At 37.5% G+C, this 20,253-nt stretch overlaps 2 protein-coding genes across 2 annotated transcripts in view; one reads left to right on the forward strand and one right to left on the reverse strand.

Moving 5' to 3' along the window:
- Positions 1-85: 85 nt before the first annotated feature.
- DIS3 (DIS3 homolog, exosome endoribonuclease and 3'-5' exoribonuclease) lies at positions 86-20,173 on the reverse strand. The gene is made up of 21 exons (XM_048295563.1): positions 19,879-20,173; positions 17,590-17,747; positions 16,655-16,848; positions 16,469-16,542; positions 15,211-15,378; positions 14,139-14,303; positions 13,128-13,241; positions 12,906-13,043; positions 11,709-11,855; positions 10,371-10,487; positions 9,457-9,558; positions 8,789-8,853; positions 8,604-8,688; positions 7,887-8,014; positions 7,343-7,429; positions 6,537-6,693; positions 4,748-4,962; positions 3,526-3,694; positions 2,968-3,126; positions 2,438-2,560; positions 86-393 (listed from the first exon to the last, which is right to left on the reverse strand). The coding sequence occupies exons 1-21, from the start codon at positions 20,122-20,124 to the stop codon at positions 304-306; spliced, it is 2,901 nt and encodes a 966-aa protein (XP_048151520.1). The 5' UTR covers positions 20,125-20,173; the 3' UTR covers positions 86-303.
- Positions 19,730-20,253, forward strand: part of PIBF1 (progesterone immunomodulatory binding factor 1) — a 107,890-nt gene continuing 107,366 nt past the window's right edge. The window contains exon 1 of the mRNA XM_048295568.1: positions 19,730-19,893. The gene's annotated coding sequence lies outside the window, so the exon portion shown is untranslated. The remainder of the gene's footprint in view (positions 19,894-20,253) is intronic.

Here is a 20,253-nt window from a genome sequence, read left to right on the forward strand (position 1 = left end):
TTCTGAGGTGCTAAAGAGAATGCACTGAAGTGCTGACTTCTGTCAGACTCTCAAACCAGATATTAACAAGAAACTCTACAATCACCACTTTGCAGAAATATTTATTTTCACCCACAGGACAAAGGTGTAGATATACATTATTTTAAAACGTTCTGCATTCATAGTCATATAAAAGTAGTTTTAAAAAAATTCTTTACAGATTATTAAAATGTGTATTTCAAAAGTAAACAAAACCTGCTTCTAGCATTTTGCCCATTGGGTAAATGCAAGTACTTGTGATTTCTTCTTGAATTTAAAATCCAGCTATTTTTGTAGCTTCTTTTTCTTTTTCTCTGGTTCATCCTTGCTGCGTGCCTCTGCAGACAGACTTGCAGGCATATCATTTCCTAATATCTACAGTAAGAAAAGAACAGAAGTCAGAAAATTTTTGTTCAATTTTTACTATCCTGGTAAAACTTGAGTTTACTTTACAGACCTTTTACAAACACTGTGTCAACCATCAGAAACTTCTGATTTAGAAAATCACCTAAAAGAGGGTCTACCATCTTAGAACAATCACAGGTACAACACTCACCTGAAATAAAAGCTGAAAAAGGCAAAGAGAAGCAGCAGCACCACACCTGACAAAGCCAGTAGGTTGTCTGCACCCCACCTATCAGCTTGCATTAGCCTTACTCTGTCTGTTGTCAAAGTGTCCCTCTGACTAGAGTCATGGCCATAGGATTGTTCCTGAGTCATGCCCCCAAAAGAAGCTCTTGACAAGCTAGAGTTGGTGAGCACAAGCAGAGGGCAGCTCAGCATGTGAATGCACAACAGGATACAAGGGTTCATTTCTGCTACAACTTTCATTGTCTACTCCCAGTTTTTGAAATCATAGGGATTAAACTCAACACAGACTGGGGGTGAACAGATTGAGAGCAGCCCTGCTGAGAAGGGTTTGGGGGTGCTGGTGGATGACAGGCGGGACATGACCCAGCCATGTGCACCTGCAGCCCAGAAAGCCAAACATGTCCTGGGCTGCATCCAAAGCAGCGTGGGCAGCAGGGCCAGGGACAGGATTCTGCATCTCTCTTCTGCTCTGGAGAGACCCCACCTCCATTGCTACATCCAGCTCTGGGGTCCCAGCATAGGAAAGACATGGACCTGTTGAACCGAGTCCCCAGGAGGGCCATAAAAATGATCAGAGGGCTGGAGCAGCTCTCCTGTGAGAAAATGCTGATAAGAGACGGGGTTGTTAAGCCTGGAGAAGATGTTCTAGGGAGACCTTTGAGCAGCCTTCCAGCACCTGAAAGGGGACCCTACAAGAAGACTGGAGAGGGACTCTTCACACAGGCATCCAGCGCCAGGAAAAGGGGGGAATGGCTTCACCTCCCCTTTCCCCTCCCTTGCCCCCACCCCCCCAGCTGAAAGAGGGTAGGTTTCATTTAGGTATTAGGAAAAAATTCTTTACTCTGTGTGATGAGGCACTGGAGCAGGTTTCCCAGAGAAGACGTGGATGCTCCCATCCCTGGAAGTGTTCAAGGCCAGGCTGGATGGGGTTTTGAGCAAACTGACCTCATGAAAGGTGTCCCTGCCCCTGGCAGGGAGGTTGGAACTAGATGATCTTTAAAAGTCACTTGTGACCCAAACCATTCTATGGTTCAAGCTCATACAACAGCTCAAAGGTCAGAATATATTTACATGTGTTTGGGAGCATCATTTCTCAAGGAAAAAAAAGCAATAGTTTGACTGTATAAACAAAAAGAAGCTCTTACTTATTTTGGGTTGTCTTTTTCCTCTGAGATTAGGGTTACTGAATTGCTGCAATCATCTTGTTTACCAAGAAAGTCCCATGTACCTTGCTCTAAGAGCACAATCTTGTAATGTTATGTAAAATACTTATCAAGCATGAAGTGTGAGAGCAGAAAAAAAATCCCAGTGTCCCAAATGCACGAAGAAACTAGAACTGTAAAGTCTTGAGACTAGAGACCATTATTAGGACATTACAGTTCCTATAACATTATCAAGAGAGAATTTTTATATTATGGGAGTTGTAAGACAGAACTGCCATTGACAGCCAGCAATTATACAGTTTTCTTCTGAGTCACCCATCACAGCTACACTGTAATTCACTGGAGCAAAGAGGAGACCCTACCGAATTTTGGCAGATTTTCAGAGGGGCATTTGATTACAGAACTGTGAAATTCAATACATTACTTCAGCAAATCATCATCTTTCCCAACAGTGGAATATCCTAATGGGCCCAGAACGGAAGTTTAATTTATTCTTTTCAACAACACAGTGAAGACCTGTGTTTTGTTGAGTGTGAGTATGAAGCTATCATTACAAGCTGCTGCTAAATTATGTTTTTTCTTCTGGGTTAAATTTCAATTTTACCACATGATGATTTTTTAACATTACTGAAGGATAATACGGTTCTAAGAATTTTGTGCCTTACCTTGGGTTCTACCAAGACCATCCGCATTTTCTGATGCTGGATGTTGGAATCATCTAACATAATGTTCACTTTCACTTTATCAAATACACGTAATGTTGTGTCTTCCACAGTAAGTGATGGCACCTGAAAGTTCAAATTTTGTATAAATACTCACTGTTTGCAATGTCTGTTTTTATACAAATAAACATTTTTGTATGAAAATATCACTGCTACATGTAAATAAAAATAACTAAAAATTACTGTACTGAATATTCAGTGTTGTAGCATGTGGTATATACATTTTTTGCAGTAAAGATAATTAGATGTCAGTACTACCTCTTACAGAAACACATTCCTGTCAGAACCTACCTATTTAAACTTAAAAAGATTATAGTGGCACTACTACTAGAGGTTAATAAACTTGCATTTAGAAAAGCCTTTCTTACCCTTCTAAATCCAGCTAAAATAGATTTTAGCCATTCTGCTCACTTACCAAATCAAAAAATAAAGGTGTATAAGAACAAACCTTAAGAATAATAATAAGAATATACCTCACTGTTGTACTCCAGTTTTGGTGTTGGTTTGTCTTTTTCTTCAAAGAAGACTGTTCCTTCTAACCCATACTTGGGAATCAGAACCACAATTGCATTTTTTCTTACAAATAAGATATATGCATCTTCATTTACTACTCCCTTGGTTTTGAAGAACAGCTGTAACCAAAGTAAAACACACAAATAAGAAAAAAATACAGTAGAACATTCTCTTCTCAATTACAAATATACTGTCTCAGAAAAATAAAACATTCAAATACTTAGTGATTTTTAGTGGTAATTCTATACTTAGTGATAATTACACAGCATATCCTGAAAGCAGATTTTAAAAAATCACATAAACCATTTGTAACATTACTGTAGTGTTAAGCATTCATATTTATAAAAGCACAAAACTAAAAGAATCCTCAAGATGCCATTCCAAATTTTTCAGAACAAGCAAAGTAATGTTTAAGCTTTTTGTCAGAAGCATCCCTCAGCCTTTACCATTTCTGCACTCTTGCTTGGTTTTGCACTAGCACTGTCCATAGTTCATCCTAACATCTCAGAACTACTTACCTGTGTATGGAATGCAACAGAGGCCCTTTGTGCATATTGGGCCATTTTATGTCGGTAATTGAGATTTTTACACATCTCTGCCAGTTTGTGTTTGTCTGTAAGTTCTGGATAAGTACTGTCTGCTCCTATGGCCACTGCCAAAAGCCGATGGACTATGATATCAGCATACCTGCAAAGATGAGGTTACAATCATCAATGACATAGTAAGACAGTTTTTAAAAATTAATAAAAAAGTTTCTGAACATACGTTTGTTTTTGTGAATCATACAGATTTAAGTTTTTGTAATAATGACAGTCTGCTGGCAACGCCCTCTATTAATTCAGCATCCATCTCTTTGCTGACCAAAGATGCACTGCAGAGCCAGAATACTGTTATACTCTTTGCTAAAATAAATTCTTTATTGTACCAAGAGAGCCTGTATTGTTTGCAAAAAAAGAAACAAAGTTTTATTTTTGGACTGAAGAATGATCTTTCACCATGGCATTTTAAGCCAATCCCTCTTCCCTTTCCCATGAAATTAGACAAATTTAGTGTAGAATAGTATTTCAATGCCATTGATCTGCAAAGCATAATTGTATTTGAACTTCTTGTTGCATAACTTATTATAATGTCAGCGAGGAAGTTTTTAATGCAGCTGGTAAGAACTAAAATTTGCCCTTTGGACTCCTAGAAGTTCCACAAATTATCCATATGAATGCATAGGAACTTTAATTCACATCTAAGGATTTCACTTGAAATATTTCTGAGGAGTACAGTGACAGTTATTTTCTTCAAAACTCAGTTACTTTTCCAAGTAGTATGATTTCATTACAAGGCAACAGCTACGTTACCAGGTTTCCAATTACCAGTGTTTTCATATGTAAAATACAGTTTCAAAATTTAAACACAGCTTCCATCTGAAAAATGACTGAGCAAACTCTGCCTCAGTCTCTGGCTAAGACTAAAGCTGACTGACCCCGAAGTGCATTTCTATGCCAGGCATCTGCATTAGGGATGTATTCCTATTATTCTTTTAAGTACTTTTAAAAAATGTTACTAAACCTTAGGAGTCATGGACAGTAAACCCAGGAGTGTACATGAGGATGGACCACCAAGCCACTGCTGTTTCAACTGAAATCTAACACTGAACAGAAACTTTGTTTTTAAATGGACACCACCACAATTTCTTGGCAAATAAATCACGTATTTCTTTTCTCTGAAACTTTTATAAAAGACAAGTACCTTCGAATAGGCGAGGTAAAGTGGGTATAAATAGGTGAGGCTAAACCATAGTGATGAAAATCATTATCCATTCCTGAGCAGAAATAAACAGCTTGCATCATGCAGCGAGTGGCCAAAATTCGCAGCAGTGTATTTAGGTAGGGGAATGTAGGAGATTCAGCTTTGTCTAATGATTCAGCTAAAGCCTTTGCTGAATCTGTCTTAATTTCCAAATTCTGGAAAGAGAGAAGAAATAAAAAAGGTCAGGTATTACTAGCAAATATTAAGAATATAAGCAGAAATATAACAGCTACATCTAGGATTATCTTAGCAACTGGCACAGGTATCACAATTAATAATGTGATGGAATGCCACTATTACAAAAGCAAACAAACAAAATCCATGCACAGGTCCCTCCCTCATTATTACTAGTGATCTATGCAAAAAATGAAATAGTGAGTCAGTAGCCTAGGAATTCAGAAAAGACACCCATTCTCAACTGAGAAATACTTTATGCCAATATTAATGAGGTTTTATTTCCTTTGGTTTGATTTTTCTATCCCTTTATTTAATCAGAAAGAATGTAAAAAAACCCCCGTGTATTTATGCCACACACAGATTCTCATCCAAGCACAAGGTAAGTTATTGACTTTATGGTATTTCCTCTGCAAAATGATTAGAATGAATACTTGGAAAAGTGACATGTAAAACTAGTACTGTGTACTTGTACATTTTGCTCCCTGTTTGCCAGTGTTCTCTAATAAAAATTCAGTTAGTGTGAAAATACATAATGCATTTTTAATTTTCAGAAACAAGGTAAATTTCAGCACATGATCAGTTGAATGCTCTTTCCTTCAAATACAGCACTGACAATGAAGTTTGATCCAGAGATCAAATTATGCCTGTATTATGGTAAGATAATTGCACATTTAGTAAAAAAGTAAATATAGCATATTAATAACTAATTGTGATGGTTGTGTCAAAAGTAGTAAAAAAGCCACTTTGGTTTATTTAAAAGAATGTTTATCTATGCACAGGAATTTAGCTTTCCAAATAAAACAGTACTTTAAAAATAATTTTCAGGACACAAATGAAATAATTATCATTATTCCAGTTTTATAGCAGTGGAAAATTAAATGGGCTAGGTTTAGACTTGTTTATTTATGTCACACTGAGCGAATCTGGGAGCTTCTCTCTTGTCCATAAGAAAAAAAAAATGGGGTGGAGAAAGAGTTGAAGGGAAAAGAAATATGAATGCACATCACAGTAACTACAGAGTTACAAGTTTAGCTCAGATCAAATATCCTGAAACTGGAAAAGTAATTTTTTCTGTTCAGACTCCTTAATTACACTGGACTTACTTCAGACTAAATAAACCTCTAGCTGATCTATGGAGAGGATGGAAACTATAAACACATTTTCTTACTTCCTGACTTTAAGAGAAACATATTATTTCATGTGACTGAACAATTTCTAAGTACATCAATAATGTATGTGATCCAAAGCCAGAAACTGGCTCAAAAATCACGTGACTTGGAGAGGAGAAACATTCACCGCTCACAAGTGCTACAAGGCAAGATTTAAGACACTGATTTGTTTTCTTTACCTAAGAAAGGGTCTAAAAAGTGTAAGATGCTTCTTTTCACCTAGAGGTACAATTATCCTGCTACAAATACCAGTGATTTCAAAGTGTAGCCGATAAACTTTCAAAATACGGCTTTCCAGCCCTTATTCCTGAGTAAGTGGCCAACCAGAGAGAAAATATAGTTTTTCATAATTAATTCACTTAATTAATAAGGAAAAAACTTGCCTTGGACTTTGCAGACTTCACAAGGATGTCATAATTTGATGGGGGAGGAGCAGGATGTTTCCGGAGCAAGGCAAACTCTGGGAACTCATCATAAATTTTTTGTGCAACAGAAATGTTGGCAAGCAACATGAACTCTTCAACCATGGAATTTGTCTCTCTATCAAGATAAACATTTTATATTGTTAAAAGCATTAGACATTTACTTTGAGTGCCTAATGAAGAAACATTCCACCATCCTAACAATGTTGTATAATATTAACTAGTGGTTTTGAACATTTATACGAGTAGGCAAGCAATTTTAAGATTAAAACCAATGCATATTAAGTTCCAAATACTGAATCGGAAGAAAAAAAAATCCCTGAAATATTCTAAAACATTAAAGAAAAATGCTCATTAAAATGCCTGAAAAGACCAAGAGATAACCTCTTGACTTCTTTCTGAGAAGTTCACATATGAAGCATACAGTTCAAGACTTGCTAAATAAATACCACAGTAAAATAGAGGAATTCTCTTTTTGAGGATCAGCTTGACCAAAGAAGTTGTGGATGCTCTATCAATGGATGTGTTCAAGCCCAGGCTGGGTGAGGCTTTAAGCAACCTGGTCTAGTGGAAACTGTCTGGGCCCATGGCAGTGTCGCTAGAACTAGATAGGCTTTCAAGGTCCTTTCCACCTCAAACCATCCTCTAATTCTATGACTGTCCTGCACTATTATAGGAACTTCATACACTATTAACTAAATGTTGCTACTTAAACATGTCTTTAATTCCATCCCTACTCTGAATTAACTAATAAATAAAATGCATACTTGAGCTCCTTAGTCTGCAGATCAATAGGATCATGAGTTTCACTGTCCATGTGGAAACGAACTTCTGGTGATGCAAGTGTCAAGGCTCTGGAAGACATTAAGTGGTATTAAAAAATTACAGTAAAGCAGACAGAGCAGCTGAACTGCAAGCCTGTAACATCATCTGGGTTATCACGACACTATAACTTAAAATTAGCAGAAATTAAAAATAAAATCATGGAATTAATGTTCAAATTTGCAGGAAACGTCATGTGAATACACACCATAGAAGCTCCTAAAATTTCAAACACTACTCCTCTAGTTGTGTTTTTATGACTCTATGAGATCCATATTGATTGATCTTGTGGAGAAAAAGTTAATATCCCAAGTTTATATTTTTTGGGAAATAAGGATAGGCATTCTTATACAAATCAAAATGGCAAAATACTTCTCTTCCACAAGATTTTCACTAAAAAATGGACACATAACCATTACATATTTTGACAGCAAGAACAGTCAGAAAGAATGGTGGGGGAAAAGGCAACAGGTACCCTGCATGGCTTACCCATTATCAATTCTTTTCTTCTTCAGAACTTTTGCTAATTTGTTTAGTCCACGTAGGCTGGTAGTAATGGCATCATTCATAGTTGCTGAATCAATTCTCATCTGTGCTTCAGCATATGTAAGAGAAGCCTTGAAGAGGTTAAGAAAAAACAGACATCATGATACATAATTGAACACTCCAAAAAGAAAACCATAGTTCCTTCTGTCTTGCAGAAAGTGCAGCTTGCTATCGGTAACTTGGTTCACAATAATACAAAGCTTTGCATTCAATATCTAAATGTCTGCTATTCACAAAGAACAATGGACATATGAGGACAGATCTATGCAAGATACTAAGATACACCAGGCATTTACAGTGGGGTTGTTTTTTGCTGATCACATGTATTTCATATATTAGAGGTCTAATTTTCAGAAACGTATTGAACATCTACAGAATCCACTGAATTTAACTGACTAGATGGTATATATCAGCCATGTCCTATATACATCATACACAGAGTAACTGCACACATAAACACTGCAGCCTTAGAGGTTGAGAAGGACATGGGAGAATCAAACATTTTCTTTATTTTTAGTATTTCAGTACCATTTTCTAATTCTAATAAAATATAAATCATTAATCAGAAAGAAGACTTTTTTATCAAGTCGGTTGATCATTGTTTTTATAATACAATTTACAGCTTTTTTTCAGAATTATAGTAATATTTACATGACTAACCTTGGAATTAATAATACTCTTTGTAAATCTAGTTTTTAGAATCTCAGCCTTATGGTTCATCTCCCATATGCATGAAAATGCAAGCCTATGGGAGAGAGAGAGAAGGAGGGGAAAATCTGTTAAAATGCATACATAAACATCTGTAGTTTCTTGCCAGGATTATAGTACAGATCATATACATATACCTGTCCACATTAGATCTCAGGGAGCATAAGTTGGAACTAAGTAGCTCTGGAACCATATCAATCCTCTGCAAAGTAAAGAATAAAAATCAGTACTTTATAAGTTAGTATTTTAACTTCCTGATTTTCAATATAATAAAAGCTTGAAGATAATAATTATTTTTTTGACAAGAAAGCTCAGGTTTCTGAAAGAAAAGTAAACCACCTTAAGAAAATTCATTCCAAGATTCATTTTAATTATCATCTTTTTAGTAACAGTGATTTCTGAAAAGAAATCGTGGTCTGGAAGAAACAAACAGGACTAAGCCTACAGTGTTAATGAATGCAAATCATAGGAAACTTCAGAGATTTAGCTATGACAAAAAAAGCAGAAAACCAATGGAAAAGGCAAAACCAGGCCACTTCTGCAATTTCATACTGGAACTGAAGCAGTATTCCAGTTTCAGAAGCACATGCTAATAATGCTTCAAACCAGAGTTGAACGGGATATTGTCCACATAATGGCTTTTTAAAGATAAAAAGGAAAATAAAATTGTCTTAGACAAATTGTCTATTTTTTTTTCCTCCTTAGTTCAGAGATGTTCAGAGATGATTCATTCCAAAGAATTAAAAGAGGAAAGCAATGAAAATCCAACCATTTAATCGTACAAGAAGCCGTAGAAAACAATTACTTTTTCACACAGATACACTGTTGTTCCTCTTTTTACTGACTCCTCATCCAAAGCATTTCCTGGGCGAATAAAATGACTGACATCTGCAATATGTACACCAACCTAGAAAACAAGCATCACGTTATGCACCTCATGAAACAGAAACAGTTTTCAGAGTGAAATAAACTTTCCCACATTTTTACAAACCAATTTATCCATTCCCAGTTCCTTTCAGCAGCTCCCATGTTTCATAAAAAGAACAGTTAAAACCTATCATATTAAAAAAAAGAACGGTCGCATCAATTATTCAAAAAAAGAGCATTTGTACATTTAGGGGAAAGTTATATTCACTACAAATGCAACTCTTCTTTGCCTGAGGGCTCAAATAACCACCTTCATGTTCTTCAAGACTCACTGCAAATTTGTTTTTGCTTTTCTGTTTGCTAGACCTTCCACTCTGGCACAACCTGCTGTTACAATTCCCAATTAATTTCTAAAGAAGACAATCTGACTAAATCAGATATAAGGGGGTACAGAGCTGGTGTTAAGCCCGTAGCTTTTAACTGCCTTTTTTTAAAATTAAACATTAATTCCATAGGCATTACACCAGTATCTTAACTTTTTCTATGATAGCTCCTTATCCTAGCTGTAAATATCCTTGTTTATAATACTCAGCTGAAGCAGTAAATAAATTTTATGTTAAATTCTCATGCTAAATGAAGATAAAGCAGGGTGAATTTAGAAGACACTAAATTCCCACTTTTGACACTGACCTAATGCAAATCAACTCTTTTTATTACCATCTAGCAGCTGTGCAAACACCATTAATTTATTTATAACAGATCTGGAGCTTTGCACATGTCATTTACCACTAGTGTACTGTTTGTAAAATAAAGGAACAAGTAAATAAATAAATGACTGGATTGATACAATACCTCTAGATTTCCATTCTCCATTTCTCTACAATGTAATGCATCATCAATATCTGTACAACCAGGAGGATCAACACTACAAACATTCAGATGCCTTAAGTCCTCCCTGTGTTTCATATCCTGAAATTCAAAAGAAGCAAAAAATTGTTTTCAAGAACACCTTCCTTTTCATAGTAAAAATAATCATTTGAGAAAGGCAAGATCTTCCCAAGGAACGAAGCATTTTCAGAATGTTTGTTTTGCTTTGGGAATTATTTCTGTTTGTTTGTTTTAGGACAAGAACAAAACAGATATGCAGAAACTACAATGATAAAAAAAAAACCCACAAAAGATCAAGTACTAAATTTTTTTTTGGTTTACAGAAGTGAGGAAGAGAATCAGAATACAACCGTAGTTTTATCATGATCTTAGAATTAGCAGGACTAGGAATCGAGACTTTTTAAAGTCAAATTTTGACTGATATCCAGCTGAATGACTTGTCTTGGATATGACTGCTCCTAAGTCTAGCTTTCTAAGGCTTAGATGTCTAGATAGTTGAAAAGAACTGCACACTTTAGAAGTATCTACCCTTGCAAAATGGCTACAAAAAGATCTCTTAGACTAGACAACTGATTTTTAGAGAGCTAATTTACACAAAGATCCCTTGTGTTTCCACATTCAGAAAAAAAAAGGAGTAGGTAGTAAATTATAATAGAAGTAGCCAACCTCCAGGAGATTAAAACGCAAACCCAAAAACACTCAGCCCAACCCAAATCAAAAAATATCGTGCTCAAATTGTTTCCTAATGACATTTTCCTGTAACTTCTAATGCAACCATTTCCTGTATTTAAGCTACTGTGGAAAATGTAAAATTCACTAACTGTATTTGAATGAGTAATTCTGCAAACACAAATTTCTCTTTCTTTAATTACTGTATTACAGCAGAAATATATTAAAGTCTCCATGCCTCAGACTAATTGGGATGACACATAGGCTGCCGTATTTGGTTACAAAGCTATTTTGCATGATGAAAAACTCCTAGGGATGATTGTATAGTTGCTGGAATTGCAGTCTCTCTCCTTTGCAGAAAACCTTCTTTTATCTTTTTATTCTTTAACAAAACGTGTAGTATCATCTTTATTTTAAAATATTTGTCCTCAACAAACACAGTTTTAGCCAAAATGCAAAAACTTGAAGAGGTCTTATTTCCATTGGAAATCCAGCTGAAAGTTCACACTAAGACAGAACGGTCCTGGACAACATTTCTCGTCTGTTTCTGGTGCACTGGGATATTCAAGAATGTCACAGTTTGCATTGAAGGGGAAGGCACAGTAATTACCACAATAACTTACGAATTATTACCTCTTCGGTAATGCTCCATGGCATTTTTGGTAGGAAACTAAGGACAGCCTGGGAAAAAGCCTGGTGAGGGACATCATGTTCAAGCAGGAGAACTTCTGTCTCTGTCTCTTTATCTCCAGCGCTTCCCAAATTCTTTACAAAATGACCCTGAGGAATAATACAGGTACATACACACACACGTATCAAGCAATACCATTGTGTCCAAAACTAAGTATTTGAGAACATTAACCCTTAGGTTATTCTTATATTAAACTACACAGTAGGAGCAATCTTTTTCAATTCGGTTAACTTTCTCACCTTTAAGAGAAATTTAATTTTAAACATTTATTTGATTCTCTAAGTCTGAACCAAGTCCATCCCCCTCCTTTCTTAGAATGGCTCTAAATTCTCCACAATTAAGACTCCAAAAATTATAAACATGAAATCATTTTTGCAGGAAGGAAAAACCACTGCTGCAAAAACAGCAAAACTAATACACTCTCATTTCTCTATGGGCTTGGCCTTGTGCCACACATCTCACACCCTAATACCACATCAACTCTACCGTATTCCTCACTTCTCTGCAGTAATGCTGACTTTCTCTTAATGCTTCTTCCATATATTCCATGTCCCTTCAGTTCTCTAAACTAGCGGGAGCCACCTGTGCTCTGCTTCATTACAAGCTGTGTATTCCCACATGAGCCCCTTGAAGACTTCAAAACCCGGCTAGTGTTCTACGCAAATGGAAGGCAGCGTCCTCAGTTTCTCATACAGCCTCTGTTACTTACACTGAACCTTTAACTACTTTTAACCTACTGGCAATTTGATTGCATTTGGTGCATTTGTCAAATATCTGCTAGGACAGTGACTGGTACGCATGAATGAGCAAAATCAGAGCGAAAGATTCACATTTCTAGGAACACAGACTAAAACAACGCAGTCCTTGGTTACTCTGTATAAAGCACCTTAAGTAGCCCATATATGTTTCACTGCAGAACTGGATGAGTAAGCTTTTTAAGCATAACCCCATAGCTGGTGGTAAGACCAAATTAAATCATTTGAGGACTTCCTTAATTTGCACCATCAAATGGCACTCAAAGAATTCAAACTTCATGTCAACACTGTTTGCAGTTACTCAGTGTTGCAGATAATAAATATTTTACCTAAGAACACAAAAAATCAGATAGTTAAAAGTTCAGAAGAAAATGCTAAACTTACATTCGGATACCTGGAATTCCTGGGCCAACCGTCAATAGCAACAATTATTCTTTGCCCTTCCAATGTATCTGCTTGTCTGGTTTCTATTCGAATGCGAGGAATTCTGCGATCAGCTGGTGTAAACAAATGGCGCCTTGCCTATTAACAACCAGAGAAAGGAACAATTAATTTCCAATTCAAGAAAAAAAAACAACCCTGCACTTAAGTGAATCATTTCCTCACCTCTTTGATCTGTGACTTGGAAAGCATCCCACAATACGGCCGCCAGTTTCGTTTTATAATGCCCACTACTCTTCCCGTAGGCCTCAGCATGTCCTTGTTAACAGAAGTCTTCAGCTGGTAGAACAGGTTAAAAATACAGAACTGTCTGAACTCACGTTTAACTACAGCAGGTAACTTAAACTTTAGTAGCAACATTTTGTAACTCATTATAAATTCTATTATGACTTCATAAATAGAACCTCCTGTGCCTCCCTGTGCTTTGCATAACTTTTAGTATTTTCAGTAAGTGACACGACTACTTAGCTGTGAGTTAGCAAAGACAGTGGGAGAAGACAGCGTTCTCAGTTTTTTTCTGCTGTTCTTCATTTTTCTGAAACGATGTCCACTAAGAAAACCCAAACAAATAACATTTTCCATGTTATTTTACAACCTATTATTTTAATTTTTTGGAGTCCTTTTATGCTGCCTGAAAATTCTCCAGTAATTCTCCACATAATCATTAAAAAACGTTCCCATGAAATTCAGTGGAAAGGTAATTTTTAAGAAATTATCTTCTTGTACAAGGCATACATGCGTGTGCACTGCATGCACATTAAGTGGAATTACTGAAAGACCCAAAAATATTTTACAACAGGTTCCAAGTGTATGTATTGCCTATAAAAGGTGCCTCTCGGTATGATACACCACCTGCTCCTACTCTAACAAATCCTAATCTGCACATCAGTATATAAAGATTTACATTATTACATTATTACATGACTACCATTCAGTAACTTTTGGATTTACTAAGCTTAATAAAGTGGGAATTTCTAGCAGAGACTAATTAAAAATGATCCATTTTATCCACCATCATGTATTTAACACAACTGTACAATTACAATTAAGTTTCATAATTTCTGTAATCACATTTTATAAAGAGGATATACAAATCTAAAGCCTAACACTGTCAGGGTACCACAGATTTCATCTCTTTCGTAACACCACAGTTAAGAAAAATTTTTTCTTTCATACAATGTTTTCTTTCTCCTCTTCACTTTCAATGCCCTCTTCATTCTGGCCATCATCTTGCAAAACCACGGAGGACGGTGCCACCCATTCATCTTTTGCCAACAGCTCCACGGCTACAACATCTTCATGAATCGCTCGGTTTAAATGTTTCAGTCCCTGTACAATTATCTGGATTTTTTAGAAAACAAAATGGAAATGCAAATATTCATGATGATGAAAACAGAAGACCCAAATCTAAGGAGTGTAACAGAAGAGTAAACATGTATGACAGGCTCTACATTCCAAAGACCATTTTAAAGCATGTTTGTGATGCAGTTTTTTCCTCTGCCAAGGTTTCTTACAGTACAGATGATCTTACTTCAAGATTCCAATTGCTTCTATATGAAATATGTTTTCCCCTGGTTTTTGGGGGTTTAATTAAATCAGACAATCCTATTTTTGCAGGATAGGGGATTCCACATACTACTGAGAATGAGGAATAAAAGAGAGACAAGAGAAGTACCTCCAGCTGCCACAAATAGGGAGGGAGGAGACAACTGCCACTGCTTGGAAACAGCATCTATACATCTGTACCAACTGAGAATCTAGCAGGCAGACAGATGGATTAACTGCTGGGTGGGGAACAGCCCATCTACTCCTCATCAAGCAGGAAAATAGCAGGGGAAACAAAGCAGAACCCCATAAGGGCTCACAACTGTTTTTTTCCTGAAAATCCTCCTACACACTTGCTCCTGTGTCTTTCACTATGCATTTCAAACTGATTTTAAAAGCTGTTACGAGCCAATTGAAAAACTATTAACAACCAAGACTCATCTTTATTTTACCAATTGCTTTATCACACTGTAATTTTAAATACATTATTCTTTTTTCAGAAAGAGCATAGTCAGCATTTCAGCAGTCTATATCCATACAAATAAAAAATGCAAGTACCAGCAAAAACATCAGAAAAAAACCAGAAGAGTAAAAAATTACTAATATGCTCCATTTTAACATATGTCACCATGAAAGAATTAAATTTTAAGTCATTATTAAGGCTAGTTAAAGTTTACAGCATGGAGGTAAAATAAAAACTCACCTCTTTATTTTCTTCAGCATCTCCATGAACCCAAACAGTAGCTTCAAGATAATTCTCTCTGCTTGCCCTGTAAGTTCCTTGGAGGTAAATACCAGATTTTATTCCTTGCTGCAATTTGCTAAGAGGAATATGTTCTGGGAATATTATTTTTCCACCTTCTATTTCTTTCTTTAGGAAAAAAGAAAAAAAAGAGAGGAAATTTTCAGTATTTTATATTCATGTGAATTTCAAAACCAAGCTCAGGAACACGACACACTGAAGCTAACAAACTACCTAATGTAACTGTGTGTAGGTATGAAAAATGAACAATAATGAAAAATTGTTATTAAGCAGTACTTTTCCTAATGAATCATCAAAAGCATAAAAATATGGCAATCATAGGAACTTTTCCTGTTTTCCTGCACTTACTTAAAAATATACTGGACAATTTTATGTTGATTTGGATACAGTGATTAAACAGCCACTTAACAAAGAAAGATTAGCGTAGCAAAGAGTATGGTGCAGTGTATCTACTGTAAGCTATAGAAAGCATTATGAAAATACATTACTGTGACTAAACTTTGGAGCAGTCAGACAACTGCTTACACCTGAATGATCTACAGTTAACTGCTGAGAACACCTGAGCCCTCCACTTTCTTCCCACTCTTGCATAGAGGTCTATTCTGTTAAAACTAACTCTGATGAAATTAACTTTCCCATTTTTGTGGTGAGTGTTCAGCTTTATCAGTTGTTTGTCAACATATAAGCCTTTGTGTTTATTCTGATAAACACAAAGCACAAGGAAGTAGAAGAGGATGTAGCTCAACTCTGAGCTGCAGCCTGCATTTATGTCAACTTCACTATCACCAAAAGAAAATGTTTTTGATCTATAACACAGATTTCCCAGCAGACACGAAACAAAGATCTAAATGGTTTGCAATATATTTTGGTTTTATTTTGTTCCAATTATTTCTCATATTTATACACTTTATTTAACCTACTGTTATTATTCTCATCTTCACAACAGTTAACTAAAGCAACTGGCTTTTTACAGATAACAAGATACATACTAACAGGCATATAAGCAGGACTGAAAATGGCTGCAATATTTCCTTTTTACTTTTCAGTTGTGAAAAAGTTAAATTGCCAAAATGGTAATAAAGTCCAGACTCCTTGTATTCTAAACTGATGACGTCAGTACCCTGACACACAGTACGCAATATTATACTACAAGCCATTTGCGATTAATTTATTTTATAAAACGAAAATAAAAACATACCCCTTCATCAGATACACAAGCAAGACGATCTACAAGCTCAGGATTAGCTGTCAAGCTTTTTATATATTCCTCACCTAAAAAAGCACACACATAAATATTTATGCAAGAGATGCGTGGGATTTAGGTATGAAGAGACTGCTCAGTTTATTTAACCAATAAATTAAACATACATACTGCTTCACTTACATGTATAAGCAGTTATCCCTTCCTCCAGAGCTTTCTCTTTATTAGTTCTGTCATTTGTTAAAAAGACAACTTGAATCTTCTCCTCATCCTCTATTCTCTTCAAGTGTTCATTGTACCATTTCACTGCTACCCGAATGGCTCTGTCATTGCGGTCGTTAGAAGTTTCTCCCCGCTTTTGCTCTATGTACGTTTCTCTAAATAAATTTTAAAAACAAAGGGGGTGCTTGACAAAACAAAACAAATCCCAACATCTATCTATACTTTAAAAAAATTTCCGGACAAGTAAGATCAAGGCTGTTAGGCCAAAAGAATCATTACTGTACCCATTTTTGTAACAGGTGTAACTCTCCTTAGGCCACTAAAAGGCCAAGAAACAGATAGCTAAAGGAAAATAGGAAGGAAGTGTTCATTTCTAATACAACTTTCTCACAGAAAATTGAAGAGGTTTGCATTCATGCTGTTAGAACTATGGATTCAAGATTCCTAGAACTATGGTACTGCAGTATTGGAAACTAATAATGAGCACAAATAAGAGCAAATTAATTGCACCTTCATTTCTTAGAGCTTTCTGTCACTAACTTAAAGGATTTTTGAATTATGCTACACACTAAGCTGACAATATTAATAAAAGCATTGGAGTATGTTTAAAAGGGACACAAAAATGGAAAATCAGTATCCTACTGCTCAAAATAACAGTGCTGTCTGTAAAGCTTATTCAGTATTCTAACCCCCTTTTCATAACATACATAGACTTACATAACTATAAACAGAAAAGCTCCTGGAACATCAACTATTTTCCAACAATATTCCTTAGAAATATACAGTTCTATGACACCAGTGTAATTTTTCTTCCAATCCACATGTTCCAGTTTTGTTTCCCATTTTCTTTTACCAGGTATCAGCAAAACTTGGTCATAACCCATTCCACACCTTACCTGTGATGCTCATTGGTGAAAGAATAGAAATGTTTTTCTGGGTTTTGAATCAGGTCCCTAATTCGCTTGTACACTGGCGCACTCCGATTCCTGACTTCTTGTAGGACTGTCTGCAGCACAATGACATTCTTAATAACAGGATCTTCAAGGATATCAATCTGAAGAACAAAATGAATATGAATCAAAATTGTTGTTTAATTCTATCCAATAATAGGACTTGAAATATTTCCTTGGCTAATATGTGAAAAGCTAACATGAATAATGAATGGCACTACTTCTACCTTTTTCTCTCACTACTGGAAAACTGAACAGTGTATTGAGCGTATTGTTTTCTCCTCTTGTGGGGAAAAAAGTCAAATAGGATTTTCCAGCCTGTCTGTGACCTGAAGTGAAGGACTTATTCTGACTTCCAACAGATTAATCCCCAATGTGTGCAGGATTCCAAACAAATGCAAGGCCAAGTGTACACCACAAATTTTGCTTACATAAAATGGGTTCCTGTAAAATTTACCCTTAGTAAACAAAATGCAACTATGCACAATCTGACAGAAATCTGACATAATTTACAGGCTGTCTGCCTTTGTGAGGAATGCAAGCCATAAAATGGTACCCAACTACTCTTATATAGCTGATGTGCCTATGTATGTGTAGGCTTGAGTTCTCCAGAAAAAATCCCACTGCTAAACTGAAATTTCATCCATGGAGTCAAATCGATGGGAATTCTGCAAACTCCTCTTTGCTTTTGAAAGACCTTTTCCTTTTTAAGGAATTTCATTAAATTTTTCAGCACTTTTCTTTGCCAACTCCTGATACCAAGACCAAGAAATGTACACTAGAGACCCATGTAATCTATTGGGAGAAGAAGATGGGAGCTTCACTTCCTAAGCTTGTGGCAAGAAACTGTGCAAACCCACCTGCAAAATGAGACAGTAGTAAGTCTCTAGAGGGCACAGCTAAAAGAATTAAAAGCAATACCAGATGGAGCTTCTGTAAACCTGATATTTACATGACCTGAAAGATTTAGAGCTGTGGGAAGAAATCCAGCATGATTCAATGCATAAGCTGAAGCACTAGGCCAAGTCTTACTGTGGCAAATCTGTTTCGGTTTCTAGGCAAAACCCTTCCCTACTGTTACCAAGACTTCCTAATCTCCACTTCTCCAGTTCATGTCAGCACACCCAGGCATTCTCAGAGCATTCTCTAGGACACACATACAAACTTCACCAACAGACACCAAGAAGTCCATTTGTACGAGGCTGAAAATATCCCCCTGACCTGCTGTTTTGGGACGAAAATCCTTACAACTTTTGGGATCTCTGCTGAAACACACAAGTGTTGTGCCTGTCTCCAGAGTACTCCATGTTAGGATTCATATATTAGTTCCAGTCTCCAAATTCTGCACAGGGCTATTCTACCTTCCACATAGGTATTGAAAAACAACCAAAGAAAAAACTTAAATATCAAGCTTGGAAATTACTCCCAGCCTCAAAGTCTACTGCCTGCCCTGCTCAGACTCAAACCTTTGCACAGCCATTGGTGGGCTGCAGAGTTAAAGGTGCCCCCGTGCTTCCAGAGTTATACATGGGATGATTTTGCACCTTCTATTCACTACGTGAAATCAACATCACAGTATAAAAAACATAAACCTACATCCTGAAAAACAGAAGAGGCATTCAGAAAAATTCAGTGACCACAGAAGATCCAAAAATTCAGTGATGACACAAAGATCCCAATCGCTATTTCAGAGTCTAACAACTTTCCCTGCTTGAATTTTCATACCCATATCAGACTACAACGAGAAAATTAAATAAATACATACATACTGTTTATTCCTACGATTCAGGCAGAAAAAAAAAGAAACCACAAAAACCAAACCCAACACAACAACAAAAAAGAAAACGACACAACAAACAAGACAAACAAAAAAACCCACAAGCACACACTTTCGCCCCGCATAAAACTGGATCACAGACTAAGACCAGACCAGGCTCGCCGATGCTGCAGCCTTCTCCTCAGGAGCTGGCAGAGGAAGAAAAGACTACCCAGGCAGGGATCAAGCAGCCACAGGAAACAAGGGAGGAGCCAAGCCCGCAGCGCGCTGCCAAACGCGCCTCTCCAGCGCGACGCCGGAATCCACACGGAAACTTACACCCACAGGGATTTAACACGGCCGGCGCGGGGAAGGCTTGAGCCTCCACATGGAGCCCGGCCGGGCCCAGAGGAAGGCAGCGGCGGGCCCTCCCCAGCGCTGAGGCGGCCGCACCATCCGTCCCTCCCGGAGCCGCTGACCTGGTGCAGGAGCAGGTTGGTGTCGGGCAGGACGAAGTGCGGCCCGGGGCAGAGGCTGCTGGCGGGGCCGCTGGGACGCGCCTCCAGCCCGGGCGCGTTCCCGCTGCCGGTGCCGGGCGCGGCGGGGGGGCAGAGGCGGCACGCGGCGGCGCCGCACGCGATGTCATCGCGCAGGTAGTGCTCGCGCACCACCTTCACCACCGCGCCCGCCCGCGTGCGCCTCACGAACGTCCGCGAGGTCAGCATGGCGCGGGGGCCGCGGGGAGCGCGAGGGCGGCGGGAAGCGGCGCGGGAAGCGCGCAGGAAGCGGCGCGGGAAGCGGGAAGCGCGCAGGAAGCGGCGCCCCCGTCGCCGCGGTGATGGCGTGGCGCGCGG

This window comes from Corvus hawaiiensis, chromosome 2 (assembly GCF_020740725.1).
Source record: "Corvus hawaiiensis isolate bCorHaw1 chromosome 2, bCorHaw1.pri.cur, whole genome shotgun sequence".
In the NCBI taxonomy this organism is placed as follows: Eukaryota; Metazoa; Chordata; class Aves; order Passeriformes; family Corvidae; genus Corvus; species Corvus hawaiiensis.